The sequence below is a fragment of the Acinonyx jubatus genome, chromosome A1 (genome assembly GCF_027475565.1).
Source record: "Acinonyx jubatus isolate Ajub_Pintada_27869175 chromosome A1, VMU_Ajub_asm_v1.0, whole genome shotgun sequence".
NCBI classification, from domain to species: domain Eukaryota; kingdom Metazoa; phylum Chordata; class Mammalia; order Carnivora; family Felidae; genus Acinonyx; species Acinonyx jubatus.
In genome coordinates, this window is record NC_069380.1 from 115,807,617 (window position 1) to 115,827,390 (window position 19,774).

General features: G+C 40.3%; 3 protein-coding genes across 7 annotated transcripts in view; 2 read left to right on the plus strand and 1 right to left on the minus strand.

Annotated features, from left to right (window-relative positions):
• Positions 1-990: 990 nt before the first annotated feature.
• TAF7 (TATA-box binding protein associated factor 7) lies at positions 991-3,312 on the minus strand. Its single transcript, XM_015063683.3, has one exon. The coding sequence runs from the start codon at positions 2,569-2,571 to the stop codon at positions 1,522-1,524; it is 1,050 nt and encodes a 349-aa protein (XP_014919169.1). The 5' UTR covers positions 2,572-3,312; the 3' UTR covers positions 991-1,521.
• On the plus strand, positions 3,185-19,760 carry LOC128315536 (protocadherin gamma-A1-like). Of its 5 annotated transcripts, none has more exons than XM_053222336.1 (4): positions 3,185-3,311; positions 7,130-7,215; positions 10,066-16,541; positions 17,356-19,760. In XM_053222336.1, the coding sequence occupies exons 3-4, from the start codon at positions 14,121-14,123 to the stop codon at positions 17,371-17,373; spliced, it is 2,439 nt and encodes an 812-aa protein (XP_053078311.1). In that variant the 5' UTR covers positions 3,185-3,311; positions 7,130-7,215; positions 10,066-14,120; the 3' UTR covers positions 17,374-19,760. The 5 variants fall into 5 exon arrangements, with proteins under 5 accessions (XP_053078311.1, XP_053078308.1, XP_053078304.1 ...); XM_053222333.1 differs by having other exon boundaries at positions 3,266-3,404; positions 17,356-19,075; XM_053222329.1 differs by lacking the exon at positions 3,185-3,311 and adding an exon at positions 3,606-3,659 and having other exon boundaries at positions 17,356-19,075.
• The window catches only part of LOC106967305 (protocadherin gamma-C4), a 174,863-nt gene continuing 158,589 nt past the window's right edge, over positions 3,501-19,774 (plus strand). The window contains exons 1-2 of the mRNA XM_027043084.2: positions 3,501-3,659; positions 7,130-7,215. Of these exons, the coding sequence (XP_026898885.1) occupies positions 3,647-3,659; positions 7,130-7,215 (99 nt within the window). The 5' untranslated portion in view covers positions 3,501-3,646. The remainder of the gene's footprint in view (positions 3,660-7,129; positions 7,216-19,774) is intronic.

Genomic DNA, 19,774 nt, shown 5'->3' on the forward strand with positions numbered 1-19,774 from the left:
AATGTTTGCTTCATGAGGCCAATTTTCAAACGAACCTTTAATCCCAACCTGTCAGAAATGAATTGCATGCAATAGTGCATTTTGCAAATTTTGTCAGTTTTCAGAAATACCTTAAATGTAAGGCATTAGATTAGAATCTTAAGAACATGTAAAATTTAAGAATATGAAAATTATGTTTAAGAAATTTTGAAATACTATAGTGATGACTTCCTTTATGAACAATTTTGATTAACTAACATGGACACATCACCTCCATTCTGAGAATACTATTAAATGACTGCAGGATTAAAGTTGAAAATATTTACAAATGCAATCAATTCAAACCAATGTTGATTCAGTGAAAAGTACTCGGTATGATAGCCTTTGCTTTGTTTCTACTATTTTAACCAAGTGAGTGTAGTGCTTAAAAAAGAAAAAATAGATAAAAATACTAAGTTTTATAAATAAAACTATAGTAACTCTTAAAGATAAAAATAGTAAGTTGTATCCTAACAAAAGTTAGGATAGTTTAGGAAAGGTTCTATACCTTGTGTTTTGTAACCTCCAAATGAAACAGGTGGGTTGGAAACTTAACATAAGGCAAAGATGGCATTTCCCAATTTCTTTGACCCTGCTGTGATTTCTTTTTTTTTTAATTTTTTTTTTTTAACATTTATTTTTGAGACAGAGAGAGCCAGAGCATGAACGGGGGAGGGTCAGAGAGAGAGGGAGACACAGAATCTGAAACAGGCTCCAGGCTCTGAGCAGTCAGCACAGAGCCCGACACGGGGCTTGAACTCACAGACCGTGAGATCGTGACCTGAGCCCGAAGTTGGACGCTTAACCGACTGAGCCACCCAGGCGCCCCAGACCCTGCTGTGATTTCTTAAAACCCAACACATATCTGTTTCTTTTCCCTACAAACCAGAATCAAATCAGTCATTAAACCCCACCAAGAAACCACCTCAAAAGAGGATCTGATCTCCACTACCCCTAAAAGAGCAAGACACATTATGAGGTGAAAATTAGTTACTTTTATTTACTGTTAAAACAACTTTATGAAATGATTTGCAACTCTACATGGGGACAAATGCTTTCAGCAGCTGGGAAAATAGCTACCACTGCATGGGAAAACATATGCAAACTAGTTTCACTGCCTGCAGACTAAACTCTAGATCTTATTGCTCTCAGATGGCATCAGAGAGAACCAACAGCCACTTCTGGCAAATGAGAAACAGCAGCAAAGTCCTGCAGTCAAGGTGTGATTACTAAGGTTGAACTGTTCGTTCCACTAATCCTACAATTTTCCTACAATCATTTATCTGTGTACACATTCCTACTTCCTAAAGAATAAACACCTAACAAAGTGGTTATGACAAACAAGATAGCAATTCACATTTATATTTGTAAGACAAATTCAGCAACAAACAGTGGGGAAAATGGGAACTACTATAAAGTTACATTTAGTCCAGGTAATGAAGCCAAGATTATTCTTTCAATGGTGAGCAATCTAAGGAATGAAATTAAGTATGAGAATTCTTCTCACTTCTCTAGGAGTGATTCTAGCTCTTCTTGCAAAGAGCTGAGCTGCTCCTTTTCTCGGTCTTCCTTTTGTTTGAGTTCATCCAGCACAGCCTGAAATCTGTTCTTGAGAGCCAGGTTTTCGACTTTCATAATGAGATCCTCCTGTCGTTTTGCCCTATCCTGGGTCTCTTGGAGTTTGCCTTTCATATTATCAATCTGTTTCTGAATTCCCATGACCAGCTGATTGGTTCCCTCATTTTCTTGGTGCTGTTCATCTGATTCATTCAACTTGTCCTGTAGCTGTCTTTCCAAATCTTCCTCAGTGTCAATGATGTTTATATCTTCTTCATCTTGATGCTGGGTCTCATCTTCATCTTCACTGCTGCTGCTGAGGTCATTGAATATCTCCCGAAGCTCATCGTGTTCTAATGAGTCATGGCCCTGCCTGTGACCAGACATTCCTGGAGAAGAAATATCAAGGCCCTGATTTTCTGTTTCTTTTGTTTCATCTTCAGCAATTATTTCCCAACGAGTACTCACAGCTTCAGCATCTGTACTCAGCAACCGCTTCACTTCTTTCTCCACATCTGGAGATTCAATATACTTCTTCTTTGCTGTCTTCCGGAACCTTCTCTTTCTGACATTTTTAAGAGGCAGAGTAATTCCATGGTTCCATATAAACTTTTTCTCTTTGTCCTTATCCTTTTTCTTGCTTGCTTTGGGATCAGTAGTAGCAACTGGTTCTTCCACAGGAGGATAGAGATCACCATCGACTGTGGAGACAAGCATCTGACATATATCAGCTGTCTTGTAAAAAGTTTTCTTATCAATGGTTTTCAGACTTTCCATAACACACGGAAGATCTACCAATTTTGAGGCCAATGGGACCCGGTCCACTCTGACGATTCCATGACGTCCATCAGGGTGTAACTCAATTGTCAGTCTGTCCTTCAGGTTGACATGACCAGACTGTACTGCCCGCCTCACAGTAGACGCATATTCTGGAGGTAGCCGTAAGATAAACTGGCTCTCTAGTTCGTGAGGAGCATCATCTTTGCTTTTACTCATCTTTACTTCTTTGAGATTCACTTTTCTGACAATCACTTGTTGCACTAAAAAGTTCCAACAGTTAGAACGACCAGTTTGTTATGAGCTGAAATCTTAAGTACAAAGAGTTTTAAGCAGAACAAGAGCTAAGCGTCTATTTTGTCTTAATGTTGAATCAAGGCCCAAGTCTATATGAATTTGTCGTGACTAAAAACCAGTTAGGTGCGTTTTAATCTATTAGCTGCAATGCAAGTTTCAGCCTCCAGATGCCGCTGCCGGACAATGAAGAGGGAGCTAGCGAGCAGGAAAGCAAATGGCGGCTTCTGCGGAATAATTTTCGACACAGTAAGTAAGGCCCAGCAGACACTCCCAATCCACACTCTTTCACGGAACAAAGATATTCAAAAATCGGGGCGCAGTGAGCTCTCTTCGCCTTGGGTACTTACAATCCAGTGACGATTATAAACCTAGCTTCTCCGGACAGGAGCTAACGGAAGAGGAAGCCACTCAGAGCAAGACGGCCGGGCGCCGAGAGTCTTATTCAGTCTCTTTATTCCTCTGTTTTTTCTGGCTCTTAGGAAAGTGATCCGCTACCGATTAGCAACGGAATGGCGGAGGGCAGGCAGCGCGAAATCTCGCCGAGAGCCGCAACTCGCAGAGCCAGAAGCGATAGCTCCGCAGCTCAGCAGGTCTCGGTCCGGAGCGGCTGACCGAGCGAAAAAGAAAGCACTACGTCATCCCGCCCGGCGGGAGAAGCGGCTGTGAGTGACAGCACGACTCAAGCGGAAGTGCGGGCTGCCCTAGCTTGCGCAGGCGTAGTAGTGCAATTACGCCATCCGGTGACTTGTCCTCTCGTGAGAATTTGACTTAACGCGATGAACGCGATAATATTTCATAGAGAGCTATTGCTTTGAAAATATTTAGAGGCAAAGCTTCCTAGAAAGACGTTAGACCCTTATGTCCCCTTTTCCCGCTCCGCTAAGCCAGAACTTTTACCGGTCGCCGTGGGGCCGGATAGCTCCTAGACTGCTGAGTGATTACCGGAGATAGGGCGTCCGTGCGGAAAGCGTCTTTGCATCTGTCTGGAACCTCTCGGATGCTTCCACACGGTATACCAATCTGAAGCAGATACAAGAAATTATAATTAACCATACAGAGGATTGTAAAGTACCCAAATCAGTGGAGTGAGAAGGAGAAGCTGATCTCTATATAATTCTAAGTATATATTTTGTTGATTATGAAAATGCCCGAAGGGGACTCACGATTTAGGGACTGTGTTTTGAAGGACCCCAAGGGAACATGGGTGATTACTCTTTTTAATATGTTTGATGTAGATATAAACGTAAACAGAAATAAGTGTATGGGGGCACATAATCGTTTAGGACACAGTTGTCTGACAAGTGGTCTAACTATAGAAGAATAAAATTGAAATTTAATTAGGATTTTTTTCATTCCACGTCCACTATTTTGAAGCTTTTCTACTAGTCTCTTCTTTGCGTAGTGAGGTATTCATTTGCTTTTTTTGTAATATTTAGGCCTAAATATCTAAGAGTTTCCACTTGCTCCTATTCATTTCCATTTATTTTTTAATAGGATCAGTTAGATAAAGTATCAAGGTCATTTAATCTCTGTCCTCTAAAATATGAACAGCTATATCTAAATTTAAAAACTCACTTAAAATGTGATTAACACTTTCAAAATTCGCTTTATTTGTTTAGGCACTTATTGTCTCTTTCACCCCAGATTGGAAGCTCTGTGATAATCCAGAGTTTTCAGTCTCCCATAGTCATCGTGTCCCAGTGCCTAGTACGAAAACATGGGAGACACACAAAAAAATTTGCTAATTGAATGTAACAACTGACCCATCTAGAAATAACATAAATATAGTCTAATTCCCATAATAATTTGTGAGGGAAAATATATTCCATGTCACCTTAAAATGAGATAGAGCCATGTTATATACATTTCTCTCTAGTCAAGGACAGTGCCAATTATGAGTGGAGAGTTTTGCTAAAAGTGTGTGTGAATGTGTCTTCTTTGGTTTAGATAGACTCTGATACCTAATCATGGGAGAAAATTAAAACGGCCTGGCACCAATTTGGATTTTTTGTTAAATTTGAAGTAGAAATTAGGTTCTTTCAGATAACTACATTAGTTCTCTTGGTTCTATGATGTGTTGAAGAATGTTCACTGATTTAACTATAATTTCAGGATCATCTGTTTCCTTTTTTCGATGGTGAACTTTTTTTCAGTGTGATTATCCCTTAATTATACTTGGTTTTACTTCATTTGTAGCTATAAGAGTTTTATTTGCTAGCCTCTGCATGGTACTTTATTTAACCATATAATATGTAAGGACATGCCTATACATGTAAATAATCCAAATATTACTTTGCATTTTAATTGCCTGAGTTTTATGATGCTCAAATACCTTTGTCACAGAAAGTAAGATAAATTCTATGTAATTCTGATTTTCCAAAATTATTATCTATTTTAGTTAGTAAATCTTTATATGGAATGTTGTTGAAGAAAATTAAAAGGATTAACTGAAGTTTCCCCTCAGTTATCTACCTCCTTCAGTCCTGGAACAGATTTTCTGCTTTTGAGTTTAACACATTTTATAAATGCTGTTTTTTGGGGGGAAAATTACATTGATCCTAAAACCAAGGGCTCTACCTCATCACACATTACCCTAATGTCTATTGATAAATATAGGTTTTAAAAAAAAATCAAGTCCATTAGACATACAGGAACACTCTAAATTGATGAACGAATTACACTTCTGTGGTTGTTCCATGGAATATCTGTGATAGTAGGAAACCAAAGATTTGGGAAGAGCAATAAATTCCCCAGTGAAATGCTTCCTTCCTTTAATAAAAGTAGTATCACAATCAGGCTAATGCTGTATGCTTGAAAATTCCCTTTAAAAATTTTTAAATGTTTTTTATTTATTTTTAAGAGACAGAGACAAAGCACGAGTGGGGGAGGGTCAGAGAGAGAGGGAGACACAGAATCCCAAGCAAGCTCCAGGCTCTGAGCTTTCAGCACAGAGCCTGACACAGGGCTCCAACTCATGAACCATGAGATCATGACCTGAGCTGAAGTCAGACACTTAACTGACTAAGCTACCCAGGCACCCCTGAAAATTCCCTTTAGTAAACTTTTAATAAACTTTTAAGTTGCTTATACTGTGGAGGTTAAAAAATTATGAGTGATAAAAGAAGCCCTGCTTATACTTTGGAGATCACAAATTACAGGGTAAGGAAATTTCAGACACCTCAGGAAAGTATACTTCTATACTGGTATATCATTTTATAAACAGTAAAAAACAAGTTTATAGGGATGCCTGGCTGGTTAAGTCGGTAGAGCATGCGACCCTTGATCTTGGGGTTGTGAGTTTGAGCCCCACTTTGAGTGGGAAAATTACTTAAAAATAAAATCCTAGGGGCGCCTGGGCGGCTCAGTCGGTTAAGCGTCCGACTTTGGCTCAGGTCAAGATCTTGGGGTTTGTGAGTTCAAGCCCCGCGTTGGGCTCTGTGCTGACAGCTCGGAGCCTGGAGCCTGCTTCAGATTCTGTGTCTCACTCTCTCTCTGCCCCTCCCCTGCTCATTCTCTGTGTCTCTCTGTCTCAAAAATAAATAAAACATTTTTAAAAAAATAAAAAAATAAAATAAATAAAAATAAAATCCTAAAGGGGCTCCTGGCTGGTTCATTCAGAGGAGCATCCAACTCTTGATCTCAGGGTTGTGAGTTTGAGCACCACATTGGATGTAGAGATTACTTAAATAAAACTTAAAAAAATGAAATCTTAAAAAAAAAGTTTAACTAAAATGAAGCAGTCTCCTGTATCAAGTAGGATGTTTTCTATAGAAAAAAAAGGCCAACCTAATTTACACTGATTTATTATTTTTTTAATATGAAATTTATTGTCAGATTGGTTTCCATACAACACCCAGTGCTCATCCCAACAGGTGCCCTCCTCAATGCCCATCACTCACTTTCTCCTCCCTCTCACACCCCATCAACCCTCAGTTTATTCTCAGTTTTTAAGAGTCTCTTATGGTTTGGCTCCCTTCCTCTCTAACTTTTTTTCCCCTTAAATAATTAGAAAATCTGTTATCTTAAAAACCAGGTGTTCTAGAGCAGCTCTGTCCAATAGAAATATAATGTGAGCCACAGATGAAAGCCACTTATGTGATATTAAATTATCTAGTGACCAGAGTAAAGTGGCAAAAAGAAATATGTGAAATTAATTTCAATAATTTGATTTAACAATTCAAATGATCATAATCAATGTAATAATTATTAATGATATATTTTACATTCTTACTTTGTACTAAATCTTCAACACCTGGTGCGTATTTTACACTGACAGCACATCTCAATTTGGACTGGCCATATTTCAGATGCTCAATGGCCACATGTAGCTGGTGGTTACTGTATTGAACAGTGCCAGTGCCATTCTTGAAAGTATGGCTCCCTCTAGGCATGATAGAATCATGACCTAGCACAAATTGTTTTTCTCTTCCTAATTTTGGAGAATGATAATTTATTTATATTTTTTCTGTTATTCTTTCAGCTTTGTCCTTATCTTGTAAACTTCTTAAGTCTCTGGTCATAAGAATTCTGCCAGCAGTAACCAGGGAGCTTCCTTCCTTGTCCACGGTAAGTTCAGAGAGTGGCTCCCCACAACCAAAGTTTGTCTTTCAATGTGATTGGACCAGTTTAGACCATTTACCTATCCCTGGCTCAATAATAGTCACCTGGGGAATACCCTGAGCCTGTGATTTTCAGTATGATGGGGAGGAGGTGACATTTGGTAATGTCTGGAGACATTTTTGATTGTCATAACTGTGGGGGTGGGGTCTACTGGCATCTATTGTGTAGAGGCCAGGGATGCTGCTAAATATCCTACCATATGCAGACCAGCCCTCTTCCCCACAATAGTTCCATGGCTCAAAATAGTACCATGGTTGAGTAAGCTTATTAAGTCTGTATTCCTAGCTAACACTGACAAGGGGAATGAGGTTTACCATTATTGGTTTAGATCTATCAGTATCTATGAATAGGTTTAGCTTCCTGTTTCAGAAGGTGGGCCTCTAAACTAAAAAAGGAAATGTTAGAAGAGAGCAAAGGGCATAGACAACTGTCTTAGTCCATATGTACTACTTTAACAAAATACCATAAACTGAGTGGCTTGTAAACAACAGAAATTTATTTATAAGTTCTGGGGGCTGAGAAATCTGAGATAAAAGTGCCAGCAGATTTGATGTCTGGTGAGGACTTCACCCTCATGACCTAATCACCTCTCCAAAGCCCTACCTCCAAATACCATTATACTTGGGATTAGGTTTCAACATATGAATTTTGAGGGAACACAAATACCGGTTTATAGAGGCCACCAGTAATATCCATGAAAGAGCTGATTATTTGAGGGGTTATAATAATATATATTTAATTCCAACAAAGATTCAAGTGGACAATAAGCACATGAAGAGATGCTCAACATCACTAATTGTTAGGGGAATGCAAATCAAGACAATGAGATACCACCTTACACCCATTAGGATGGCTACTATCAGAAAAACAAAATAACAAATGTTAGTAGGGATGTGAAATATTTGAAACCTTTGTGCATTGCTGGTAGGAATCTAAAATGGTATAGCCACTGTGGAAAACAGCGTGGCATTTCCTCAAAAAATTAAAAATAGGGGCACCTGCATGGCTCAGTTAAGCATCTGACTCTTGATTTCGGCTCAGGTCATGATCTCACGGTTTGTGAGTTCAAGCCCCTCATTGGGCTCTGTGCTAGCAATGTGGAGCCTGCTTCAGATTCTCTGTCTCTGTCTGTCTGTCTCTGCTCCTCCTCTCCTCATACATTCACTCTCTCTCTCTCAAAATAAACAAACATTAAAAAAAATTAAAAGTAGAATTACCTTATGATCTAGCACTTCCACTTCTGGGCATGTACCCAAAAGAATTGAGAGCAGGGTCTCAAAGAGACATTTGTAGGGGAGCCTGCATGGCTCAGTTGGTTGAGCATCTGACCTCGGCTCAGGTCATGATCTCATGGTTCATGAGTTCGAGCCCCACATCAGGCTTGCTGCTGTCAGCCAAGAGCCTGCTTTGGATCCTCTGTCCCCCTCCCCCCGCCCCTCCTCTGTTCATGTTCTCTCTCTCAAAAATAAATAAAACATTTAAAAAGAGACATTTGTACATCCATGTTTATAGCAACATAATTAATAGTAGCTAAAACTTAGAAGCAACCCAAGTTGCCATCAACAGATGAATGAATAAGTAAAATGTGGTCTGTACATACAATGTAATATTATTCAGCCTTAAAAAGGAAGCAAATTTGGGGGTGCTTGGGTGGCTCAGTCGATTAAGGGTCTGACTCTTGATTTTAGCTCAGGTCATGATCTCGTGGTTCATGAGATTGCTTACAGCAGAGAGCCCACTTGTGATTCTCCTTCTGTCTCTCTCTCAACCCTTCCTTCTCTTCCTCCCTCTTTCTCTCTCTCTCAAAATAAATAAATAAACTTTAAAAAAAGAGGAAGGAAATTTTTACATATGCTACAACACAGATGAACTTTGAGGATATTATTTGGTGTAAAATAAGCCAGTCATAAATAGATAAATACTAGTTGATTCCACTTACATGAGTTATTTAGAGTACCCAAAATGATAGAAAATAGATGATGTTTTCCAGGGGCTGGATAGAGGGGAGAATGAAGAGTTAATAGGTAATGGGTATGGGTTTCAGTTTTAAAAGTTGAAAAGTGTTCTGGAGATAGATGGTAGTAATGGTTGTATGAGATTATGAATGTATTTAATACCACTGAACTGTGTACTTAAAAATGGTTAAGATGTTAAATTTTATGTGTATATTACCACAATAAAAAAAAAGTATATATGTATTTACCAAGTGTGGACAGTCATCAAATATAATAATCACATAATTACTGGTGATTTAAAATTTTTATCAGTATTTTCTACTTTAGTATAATAAAAAAACTTGTTATATTGTAGAATTTACAGTGAGAATGACTTTTGTGATGAAAAATTATTTTTATAATGGCTAATTTCTTGAGCAAAAATTTTTTAAAGAAAGAAGCTTCAGTGGTGTATCATCTTCAAAAGGAAATGTCAAGAGGGAAAATTGTGTAGGAATTCTTTTAAGTCGATTTGAATTTTAATAAATTAAAGCATTTGGTTTAAATTTTTCAGAAAGGCTAATTTCTTATACTTTGTCAAAAAGGAATAATGACTCGCAGCCTCTGCCTAAAATAAGTCCTGGAAATAAAGCAAATACAGTCTCCTGACTTTGAGAAATAACAGGAGGTAGATATCATACCAGGCCTCTGGGTGCCGCTGTCTGCCAGTCCGTAGCTAGAGTGAAACAAAGCAGTCCATTGGCATTCTGACCCAGCGATCCCCGCCGACATTTGTGGAATATATCTGGAGTGGACTTCTTACGCCTTCTCTTCCACCATCTTTTCTAAATTTCTGCGTCAGGAACATCAGGATGTTTAACGACCCGGAATGAGGCGCTGCCTTTTCTCTCCAGTGTACCTTTGTAATCCGGGAGCAACCATGGCAAGATGTATTAGGATCTGAGAAGCAGCATTGAGAAGAGATAAGAAAGAAGTCCCCCACAGGAAAGGCACACCGTGCGCAGTAAGCAGTTTCCCTTACTGATGTCTTTGTTCAGCCTATTGAAGTATGCATCAGATGTGCTGTGAGATTCTAGAAGAAAAGGCCAGTGGTTTAAAAGTGAGGAATCTGGGCAAAGATGTGACCAGAACTATGGGTGAGTGCCGGGAAGCCTCTTTACTGCCAGAGAAAGGAGCAGGGAAGAACTGGAGAATGATAGACTAGATCTAGCAGATAATGTTAAAGGAAGTCTTTAGGCCCTTGAATCTGAAACCCTCACTGGAAACCCCATGAATGCTTTTCATATAAATTTATTCATCCTGGATATAAATAATTTATGGTTTTTAATACATTTTGTTTTGGAAATTGTGGAAAACATCTTAAAATGAGCATAGTTCATTCTTAAACCCCAATATGTTTGGATGCTACAAGTAATTCTCTATGGATTTATCACATTAGTTTCAATAGCCATTTCCCCAGTCCCCACAAGTAAAAGAGAGGACTAGGGCAGGAATGGACCAGAGGAGCAGAGCTGCCACCAGTTAGTGGTAGGGAGGGGTAGGAACAGCTCGTGGCAAGATGAGGGAGTTGGATGCTAATGCCAGTGCTGCCGTACTGAGCCACAAGAAGTACAGCAGAATCTGCCTACAGGAGAACCTGCCCTCCACCACATGCTCTGCATTCTTCAGGGGGACTCTACTGACCTGGATGACACTGTAAGGTCGAGATCCCCTACACTTACTACAGTCTCATATAGCATATCTACCATCTAAAAGTGACAGTACCATCTTTGATTTTGGAGTGCAACAGATGCATCATGGAGTAGAAGAGAAGATTGGAGGCAGTTTAAGGGCCCCTTTCAAGATCCTGATTGAAATGGAGGTTGAGAACTACAGTGCTGTGCAGGTGACTTTCAGCTGGGTGTCTAGTCCTATTAAAGGCAAGAACTGTGGCTGCCCAAGCCAAAACAATGGAGAGATGAAAGATACAGAAAGTAGTAAACACACAGTCAAACAATTCACTTCTAAGAATTACTATGCAATTCTTTGTAAGCTACAGACAGATGGAATTCTAAACTGGAAGCAGACCATGAAATACAATGTCACTACCGGAGCCACCAAGGACAAGCTGTCCCTCTCCTCCAGCATAAGCATCACCCTGCATATCACCACCATCAACAAAAAATGCTTGTTTTCCAGCAGACCTCTTTCTGCAGTCCAGGAGAATGGGAACACCTGCTATAAGTCTTCATCTCACACTTTAGTGCTTCTTACCCAGATGTGGGGCCCTGTGCACCTATTTCTTCCTGGCCAGCAACCTGGCACTGTGTGCACTGTCATCCAGTGTGTCAGTAGGTGCAGAGCATGATGATGTTCACTGCAGGCTCCTTGTGATGGCAAAAATACACAGGCAGTGCTGTGGCAGGAGCTGCAGCCAGAAGTCATGCCCTCTTTGATGTGGCACCATGCTCAGTGCAGCTGGCTACCTGGTCACGAAAGTGACCAGCTGGAGAGCTTTGCCTGACTGTGCTATCATATGCTTCAGACCAGCTAATATGGCTCTTCAACCTAGGGAGGCACAAGAGTGAGATTAGCACCATGGCACTGTGACCAACAGAGATGTTGCTCTACAGGGGTTGCTGGTCACTGCATACAATACCAACAGTCATCGTGCTGCACCTGGTCTTTGCAGAAGTTGCTGCCAGAACTCAGCAATGGCCTGGCACCAGGTGCCAGGCAGGCAGAGCTACAATTTTACCTGCCTATGGCCTTGTCCTTGATATCTGTTCTCTTCTCCTCACAGTGACTCTGGCCTTCACCCTGCTTCTGTGGGGCTCCTCCAGCCCTACTTTCAGTCTGGTCTCTGGTCCAAGCCTAGATTTGGAGATACTTCTACTTCAAGTGAGATTTGCCCTAATTCTACCATCTTTGTGTGGCTTCAGATATTGTAAAGTCTTAATTTAATTTCTTGAAGTAAACCCAAGATACATCTTTTAACTGCATAGTCTCTGTGGTGCCTGCACTGCAACCTTAAATATTACATTGGATTCAAATGTTTACCTGTGAGTTTTAACACTTTTATTTTGTAATATCCTGTTATAAATCAACTCTGGTTGGTTTTTTTGTTGTTGTTAAATGAGGAGAAGCTCTGCAAGTTCACTTTCTAGTTTCTGTGTGTATTTTCATTTCTTTCACTAGCTCAGACAGTCCCTTTGGTGAAAAGTTTGTTTCTATTAGTGTATATTCTAAAAACTTATATTTTCTGCTAAAAAGTCCTTTCCTTGAAATATTGAAGGAAGTTTGCTGAATCTTTAAGCTTTTGGGTTCCATATACTTGTTTTGAGAAGCTGAGAAACTATAGATTTGGTTACACAGGAATAGATATTCTCTTTCTAAGAACTACTCTTGTGGCCTTTGTTTCCTTTATTTCCTTATTTTCTGGACCCTTCTCAATCGTGTTCATGGGTAGACTGCCAGTATCTGGCCAGATTTGCTCCTGAAATGTTAACCTCTAGAATGCAGAAAACATTCTTCCCTAACTTTTGGGTAAATCACTTGGAGCCTCAGACATTTTAATTAGTAACCTTTTACTAATTTTGCAATGAGTAAAAGAAGGAAGGCAATCTAGTTTAAAAATCTTGCTCTTTAAGAAAACCAGCTTCTCTTGGGGGAATATTAAGTGTGATTTTAGGAGAATGCATATTATTTTAATGGCCTGTCTAAAAATAAAGATGTGGCCCTGTCCTTTTCAGTTTTGAAGAAGAATATCACTACTTCTTATGTCTCTTAAATTGGAAGTCTTAAATTAGATACTCATATGGCATTTTCCAGTAAATTCTAAGAGCCCAGTGTTATTTTATTCAAAATACATTACCTTTGAGTGAATTAAAGATCTTTTAAAATCTGCATAATACAAAAACTTCAGAAAAGTGGAAAAATTAGGTTAGGGATAAAACACGTTCTTTAAAATTCCAAGGGATATTCAAAGCACAGTGGAAATGAAATGGGACAGTCCAATTTTTAAATGTCTAGCTTACATCCTAAAAGTTTATTTATACGTTGGGGCAACTGGGTGGCTTAGTCAGCTGAGGGACCATCTTTGGCTCAGGTTTTGATCTCAAGGTTCCTGAGTTTGAGCCCCACATTGGGCTAGCAGTTGTGCAAGCTGCTGTCAGTGCAGAGCCCACTTTGGAACCTCTGTTCCCCCATCTCTCTCTGTTCCTCCCCTGCTCTCTCTCTCAAAAATAAATAAACATTAAAAGAAAAAAATTAAAAGTTTACTTATCCTCCAGTTTTTTTCATCCTCCAGTCAAAAGGCAATTGCTCTTCTGTGTGGCCTGAGAAACTGTCAAATGGTCAAGCTGTAGTAGCATAATGGAGGTATGATTTTGTCACTGTGATATTACATGAATAACACATAGAAAGCAGATAGCTTGGAAATAGGGGGATTCTACTGTACATTGCAATTTAGCAACAGTTAGATGTGATTAAATAAAAATAGTACTTTCTAATTCTCATACATATTTTGTAAAATGCTTAACTATTTCCTTGACAATAAACTAAGACTTAAGGAAAGATAGGTCAGGTTAATGAGAAGGGAATGTTTAAGTATTACCTAGGAGTGTAGTAACTGGTGAGGACTCTGGGCGCCGCTGTTCACCAGTCTGAGAGAGAGAGGCAGCATGCGCGTGCGCACACACTCACACATCCCCAAAGGGAAAAAAAATAAAAAGCTTCTTAGAACGAACCTCCATCACCGCCAGATTGAAAACAACCTCCCTGAAGCTTCCTTGACCCTACTTCTGGACCACCTTCTGCTCTGAAATCTCCTGAAAATTCAGTTAATTTGGGCTTAGAAGAACAGAGAAACAATACCGTTGGTACCAGACTGGGAGAAAACTACGAAAGGAGAGAGCAATGGTGATTCGGGGGAAGCAGCCCAGCTGCAGTGAACTGTTCCTGCTGTGCCTTTTTCTGGGGCTGTTGTTGGAAGCTTGGGCCGGGAAGATCCAATACATGGTGCCAGAAGAGACAGACAAAGCATTCTTTGTGGGCAACATCGCCAAAGACCTGGGGTTACAACCTCAGGAGCTCACGGAGCACAGAGTTCGCATCATCTCCAGAGGTAGGACGCAGCTTTTTGCTCTGAATCATCGAAGTGGCAGCTTGGTCACAGCGGGCAGGATAGACCGGGAGGAGCTCTGTGCTCAGAGTGTGCGGTGTCTGGTGAGTTTTAACATCTTGGTAGAGGATAAAATGAAGCTTTACCCTGTTGAAGTGGAAATAATTGATATTAATGACAACACTCCCCAATTTCAGTTAGAGGAAGTAGAATTTAAAATGAATGAAATAACTACTCCAGGTACCAGGATCCCTCTGCCTTTTGGGCAAGACCTTGATGTTGGTATGAATTCACTGCAGAACTACCAGCTAAGCTCCAACCCTCATTTCTCCCTGGATGTTCAGCAGGGATCTGATGGATCCCGATACCCAGAGATGGTGCTACAGAGTCCCCTGGATAGGGAAGAAGAAGCTGTGCACCACCTCGTCCTCACCGCCTCTGATGGGGGCAACCCAGTCCGTTCAGGAACCCTCCGCATTCATGTTCAGGTGGTAGATGCAAATGACAACCCTCCAGCATTTACTCAAACACAGTACCACATGAGTGTCCCGGAAAATGTGCCACTGGGCACTCGGCTGCTTACGGTAAAAGCTACTGACCCAGATGAAGGAGCCAATGGGGAAGTAACATACTCATTTCACAATATAGACCAGAAAATAGCCCAGATATTTCAATTGGATTCTGACACAGGAGAAATATCAAATAAAGAATCCCTGGATTTTGAAGAATACAAAATTTATCCAATGGAAATTCAAGCTCAGGATGGTGCAGGCCTCATGGCCAGAGCTAAGGTGCTAGTCAAAGTTCTGGACATAAATGATAATGCCCCAGAGGTAACCATGACATCTGTCACCACTGCAGTCCCAGAAAACTTTCCTCCTGGAACTATCATTGCTCTTATCAGTGTGCATGACCAAGACTCTGGAGACAATGGTGACACTACATGTTCCATTCCTGAAAATCTACCCTTTAAATTAGAAAAGTTAGATGATAATTATTATCATTTAGTGACAGAAAGAACACTGGACAGAGAACTTACCTCCAGGTACAACATCACAGTAACAGCAACAGATAAGGGAATTCCAACTCTATCTACAGAAACCCACATTTCACTGAAAGTGACAGATATCAACGACAACCCCCCTTGTTTTCCCCAGGATTCCTACTCTATCTTCATTCCGGAAAACAATCCCAGAGGCGCTTCCATCTTCTCCTTGACAGCTCAGGATGCTGACACCAATGAGAATGCACTAGTCACTTACTCCTTGGCAGAGGACACCATTCAGGGGGCGCCTCTATCCTCCTACATTTCCATCAACTCAGACACTGGCATTTTATATGCCCTGCGATCCTTCGATTATGAACAGTTCCGGGACCTTCATCTGAGAGTGATGGCGTATGACAACGGGGATCCCCGACTCAGCAGCAATGTGTCGCTGAGCCTGTTTGTGCTGGACCAGAACGACAATACGCCAGAAATCCTGTACCCAGCGCTCCCCACCGACGGTTCCACAGGCGTGGAGCTGGCGCCCCGATCCGCAGAGCCCGGATACCTGGTGACCAAGGTGGTGGCGGTGGACAGAGACTCTGGCCAGAACGCCTGGCTGTCCTACCGTCTACTCAAGGCCAGCGAGCCGGGGCTCTTCACGGTGGGGCTGCACACGGGCGAGGTGCGCACTGCACGGGCCCTGCTGGACAGAGATGCGCTCAAGCAGAGCCTGGTGGTGGCTGTGCAAGACCACGGCCAACCCCCTCTCTCGGCCACCGTCACGCTCACCGTGGCCGTAGCTGACAACATCCCAGATGTCCTGGCAGACCTGGGCAGTCTCAAGCCCTCAGCGGACCCTGACTCCTCAGGCCTCACGCTGTACCTCGTGGTGGCGGTGGCTGCAGTCTCCTGCATCTTTCTGGCCTTTGTGATCGTGCTGCTGGGACTCAGGCTGAGGCGCTGGCACTCGTCCCGTCTGCTCCAGGCTACGGGGGTTGGATTGGCCGGCGTGCCAGCCTCGCACTTTGTGGGCGTGGACGGGGTGGGGGCTTTCCTGCAGACCTATTCCCAGGAGGTCTCCCTCAGGGCGGACGCCCGGGAGAGTCACGTGATCTTCCCCCAGCCCAACTATGCCGACACGCTCCTCAGCCAGGAGAGCTGTGGGAAAAGCGAGCCTCTGCTGATAACTCAGGATTTACTTGAAGGCAAAAAGGAAGCATTTTCTCAGGTAAACGTTTTGTAAATTTATCTAGGTAAAAATAATTACAGAGTTTACTTACCTTTCACTTTTTACTACTAACAGTTCTATTTCCCACATAGCTTTGTAGATTTGTGTTTACAAATTCTGGGAAATTATCATTGTGTGTTTATATCCAGGTATAATTATAATTGCTGTTTCATTGAAAAGGAAACTGTAAATTAACTCTAATGTTAATGAGTATTGTGTGAGATGCTATGTTGGTTGTGGAAAGAGCACTGCATCAGAAACAAGGGGATCTGACTTTTAATATTTTCTTGCTTTCCTCTGGCCAAATAATCTTATTTTTTCTGAGTTTACCATTCTCTTACCTGGCAAGGATAGGGTTTAACTATAAAAGATCCATCAATATTTATGTGACTAAGAGTGTTTTCAAATTTTTCTCAGTTACAAATACTAATTTGTCCCTAAATGTAATATAGATGTTGTGTGTCAAAGTGCTATTTTATTTGGGGATGTTTGAAGAGGTAAAGATTGTCTAAAGTAATATTTTTATCTGTGTTAGGATTAAATTATACAAATCTATGTAAGTTGTAAATTTTTGTTGAATACCTTAGCCCTTTGCATAGTCTGTTATTTTTAGATATTTTATGCATGCTGAAGAATACACTAGATGTTTAAGTAACTTATGAAATGAGGTAATAAAGTGAACGATGGAAAATTTACTGTGCAACTTGAGAAATAGTTTCAGAGCCTCCTATCTTGTATATTATGCCCATAATGGAAACAACTGACACAAACTAAGAATATATTTCATTTTAATGTGTGTGTTAACTCTTCACAGGAAATGTATCATAGATGAGTAAGTCCATGCTTTGATATACTTACTCTGCTCCAGTAAATTAAAGAGATATACCAAATATAAAAAGAAGAAAGCCAAAGCATGGTAAGGCACAAATAAAAGATAAATATATTAATGGACCAAAGATGGAAAAGAAAGTGGTGAGCCAGGCTAAAGCTGTGGAAATTCTAGGCTTGGCTTAGATGCAGACATTGAAGATCAACAGGTTGTTCCAGCACTATAACAGGAACAAAGTGCTTTGGGCTAAACAAGGGACCTGAGCCACACATACTACTTGAATCTAAAATAAGCAGTTCAGCTCCTGAGCTAGTTCAAATTGGCTGCCTGCCAATTCCTGTGGTGACAACTTTTTGCAACCTGCAGACCAAGGGAGAGAGGTAGATCCAGATGCTGGCTTCAGAAAATGAACACTAAATTTCTTAGACTTGAGTTGTAATATTCATAGTATTACAGCTGCACACCACTAAAAGACCTACTTATGGCCTGGGACCTGGGATAGAATAATTTCAAAACCATTTGAGACAAATCCCTGAACCCAGGAGGGAGGGAGAATGGGAGAGAAAGTAGAAGAAAAAGACCAATTAAAAAAAAACTCTTCTGGGGCACCTGGGTGGCTTAGTCAATTGAGTGTCTCACTTCAGCTCAGGTCATGATCTCATGGTTGTTCAGTTAGAGCCCCGAATCGGGGCTTGGGGGCTTGCTGATGTCAGCACAGAACTGACAGGAATCCTCTGTCCCCCTCTTTCTCTGCCCCTCCCCTGCCCATGCTCTCTTTCAAAAATAAAGTAAAATAAAATAAAATACTCTTCCACTTAAAATAAATGTACAAACCAAAATGTTGAAACACATTGTCTTCTAGAGTTATTGTTGCTAATGAGATACTTTCAACAAATTGTCATTTTTAAGGTATCTCCATTTTCTCTCTGAAGGCTTTAAAAATTTTTCTCTGATTCTTGTTGTATGTCTAAGTGTTGATTTTTATTTTTATTATCTGTTTGGAGTATACTTTCTATTAATAATATAAGTTATTTCAATTCTGGATTTTCTCAGCTCCTATTAATGAAAAATTTTGCTTCTATGTGTATCTTACAATTTTATTTATTATACCTCAATAAAGCTGGAAAAATTACAAAGCAAACATTTAAAAATAGTAAAAGGAAACAAAAAAGTTTGGACATTTAAATCTGTACTCCTATATTACTCTTGGATTTAAGAAAATCACAATGGAAATAAGAACTACTGAAGGAACAAAAATTAAAATATTATTTAAAATTGTGGAATACAGCTAAAAGAGTATTTAGAGGTAAATTTATTGATAAATACAATAACTAAAAGTTAAACAAAACAAATTATTTAAAATAAGTGAATTTAGCAAGCCACTCAAGAAACAAGGCAAAAAAACCCACATTATATCAGCATAAACTTAAAGAAAATAATAGGAAAAATAACCAAGGTAAGGGTATAAATTATTGATATGCAAACAAGGAAGAATTCTAATGAAAAAGCAATAGAGGGGCGCCTGGGTGGCTCAGTCAGTTGAGCATACGACTTCAGCTCAGGTCATGATCTCACAGCTCATGAGTTTGAGCCCTGCTTTGTCAGGCTCTGTGCAGACAGCTTAGAGCCTGGAGCCTGCTTAGGATTCTGTGTTTCCCTCTTTCTCTGCCCCTCCACTGCTTGTGTTCTGTCTCTCTCTCTCAAAACAAAATAAACAAACATTAAATTTTTTTTAACAATAGAAGCAGACAGTAAAAGTCATACTGAAACTGGTGGGAAGAAATTAAAATTCTGTCAAGTCCAATGGTGGGACTAATATACAGTAGGCAGATGTCATGGCTAAAATTCTTTTTAAAGATTTTAAAAGAAAACCCCAAATTCTGCTTAAAAACAAAGTCTTGGAAAAGGATAAAGAAAAGCAAGAGAAACTGGGGAAAAAATAAAACAACTTGATAAAAAGCAAGAAGAATGAGTGGGAAATAATATACAGAGTAAAACCAGATATTGTCAAAGACAAAGAACAGATAATCTTTAGAGAGCTACAATAAGGGATGTTGAACAATTATTTAATGAGACTTGAAAGCATCAAAACAATGTTGATGAAAATATTTTTAAAAATCTAAGAAAAAGTGGAGGCCCTACTAGAAAACAAGGTGAGTTGATACCAATTGTTTGCAATTTTTTCCATTTTCAGAGGAATAGGTAAAAGTAAAATTGGGGGCACCTGGGTGGCTCAGTTGGTTGAGCATCCAACTCATGATTTCAGCTCTGGTCATGATCCCAAGGTCATAGGATCCAGCCCTGTGTTGGGCTCTGCCCTGAGTGTGGAGCCTGTTTGGGATTCTCTCTCTCTCTCTCTCCCTCTCTCTCTCTCTCTCTCTCCCCCTTCCCCTCTGTCCCCCCC

Coding starts and splice junctions, on each gene's coding strand:
- LOC128315536 (XM_053222336.1), top strand. CDS start 14,121: ATGGTGATTCGGGGGAAGCAGCCCAGCTGCAGTGAACTGTTCCTGCTG.
- TAF7 (XM_015063683.3), bottom strand. CDS start 2,571: ATGAGTAAAAGCAAAGATGATGCTCCTCACGAACTAGAGAGCCAGTTT.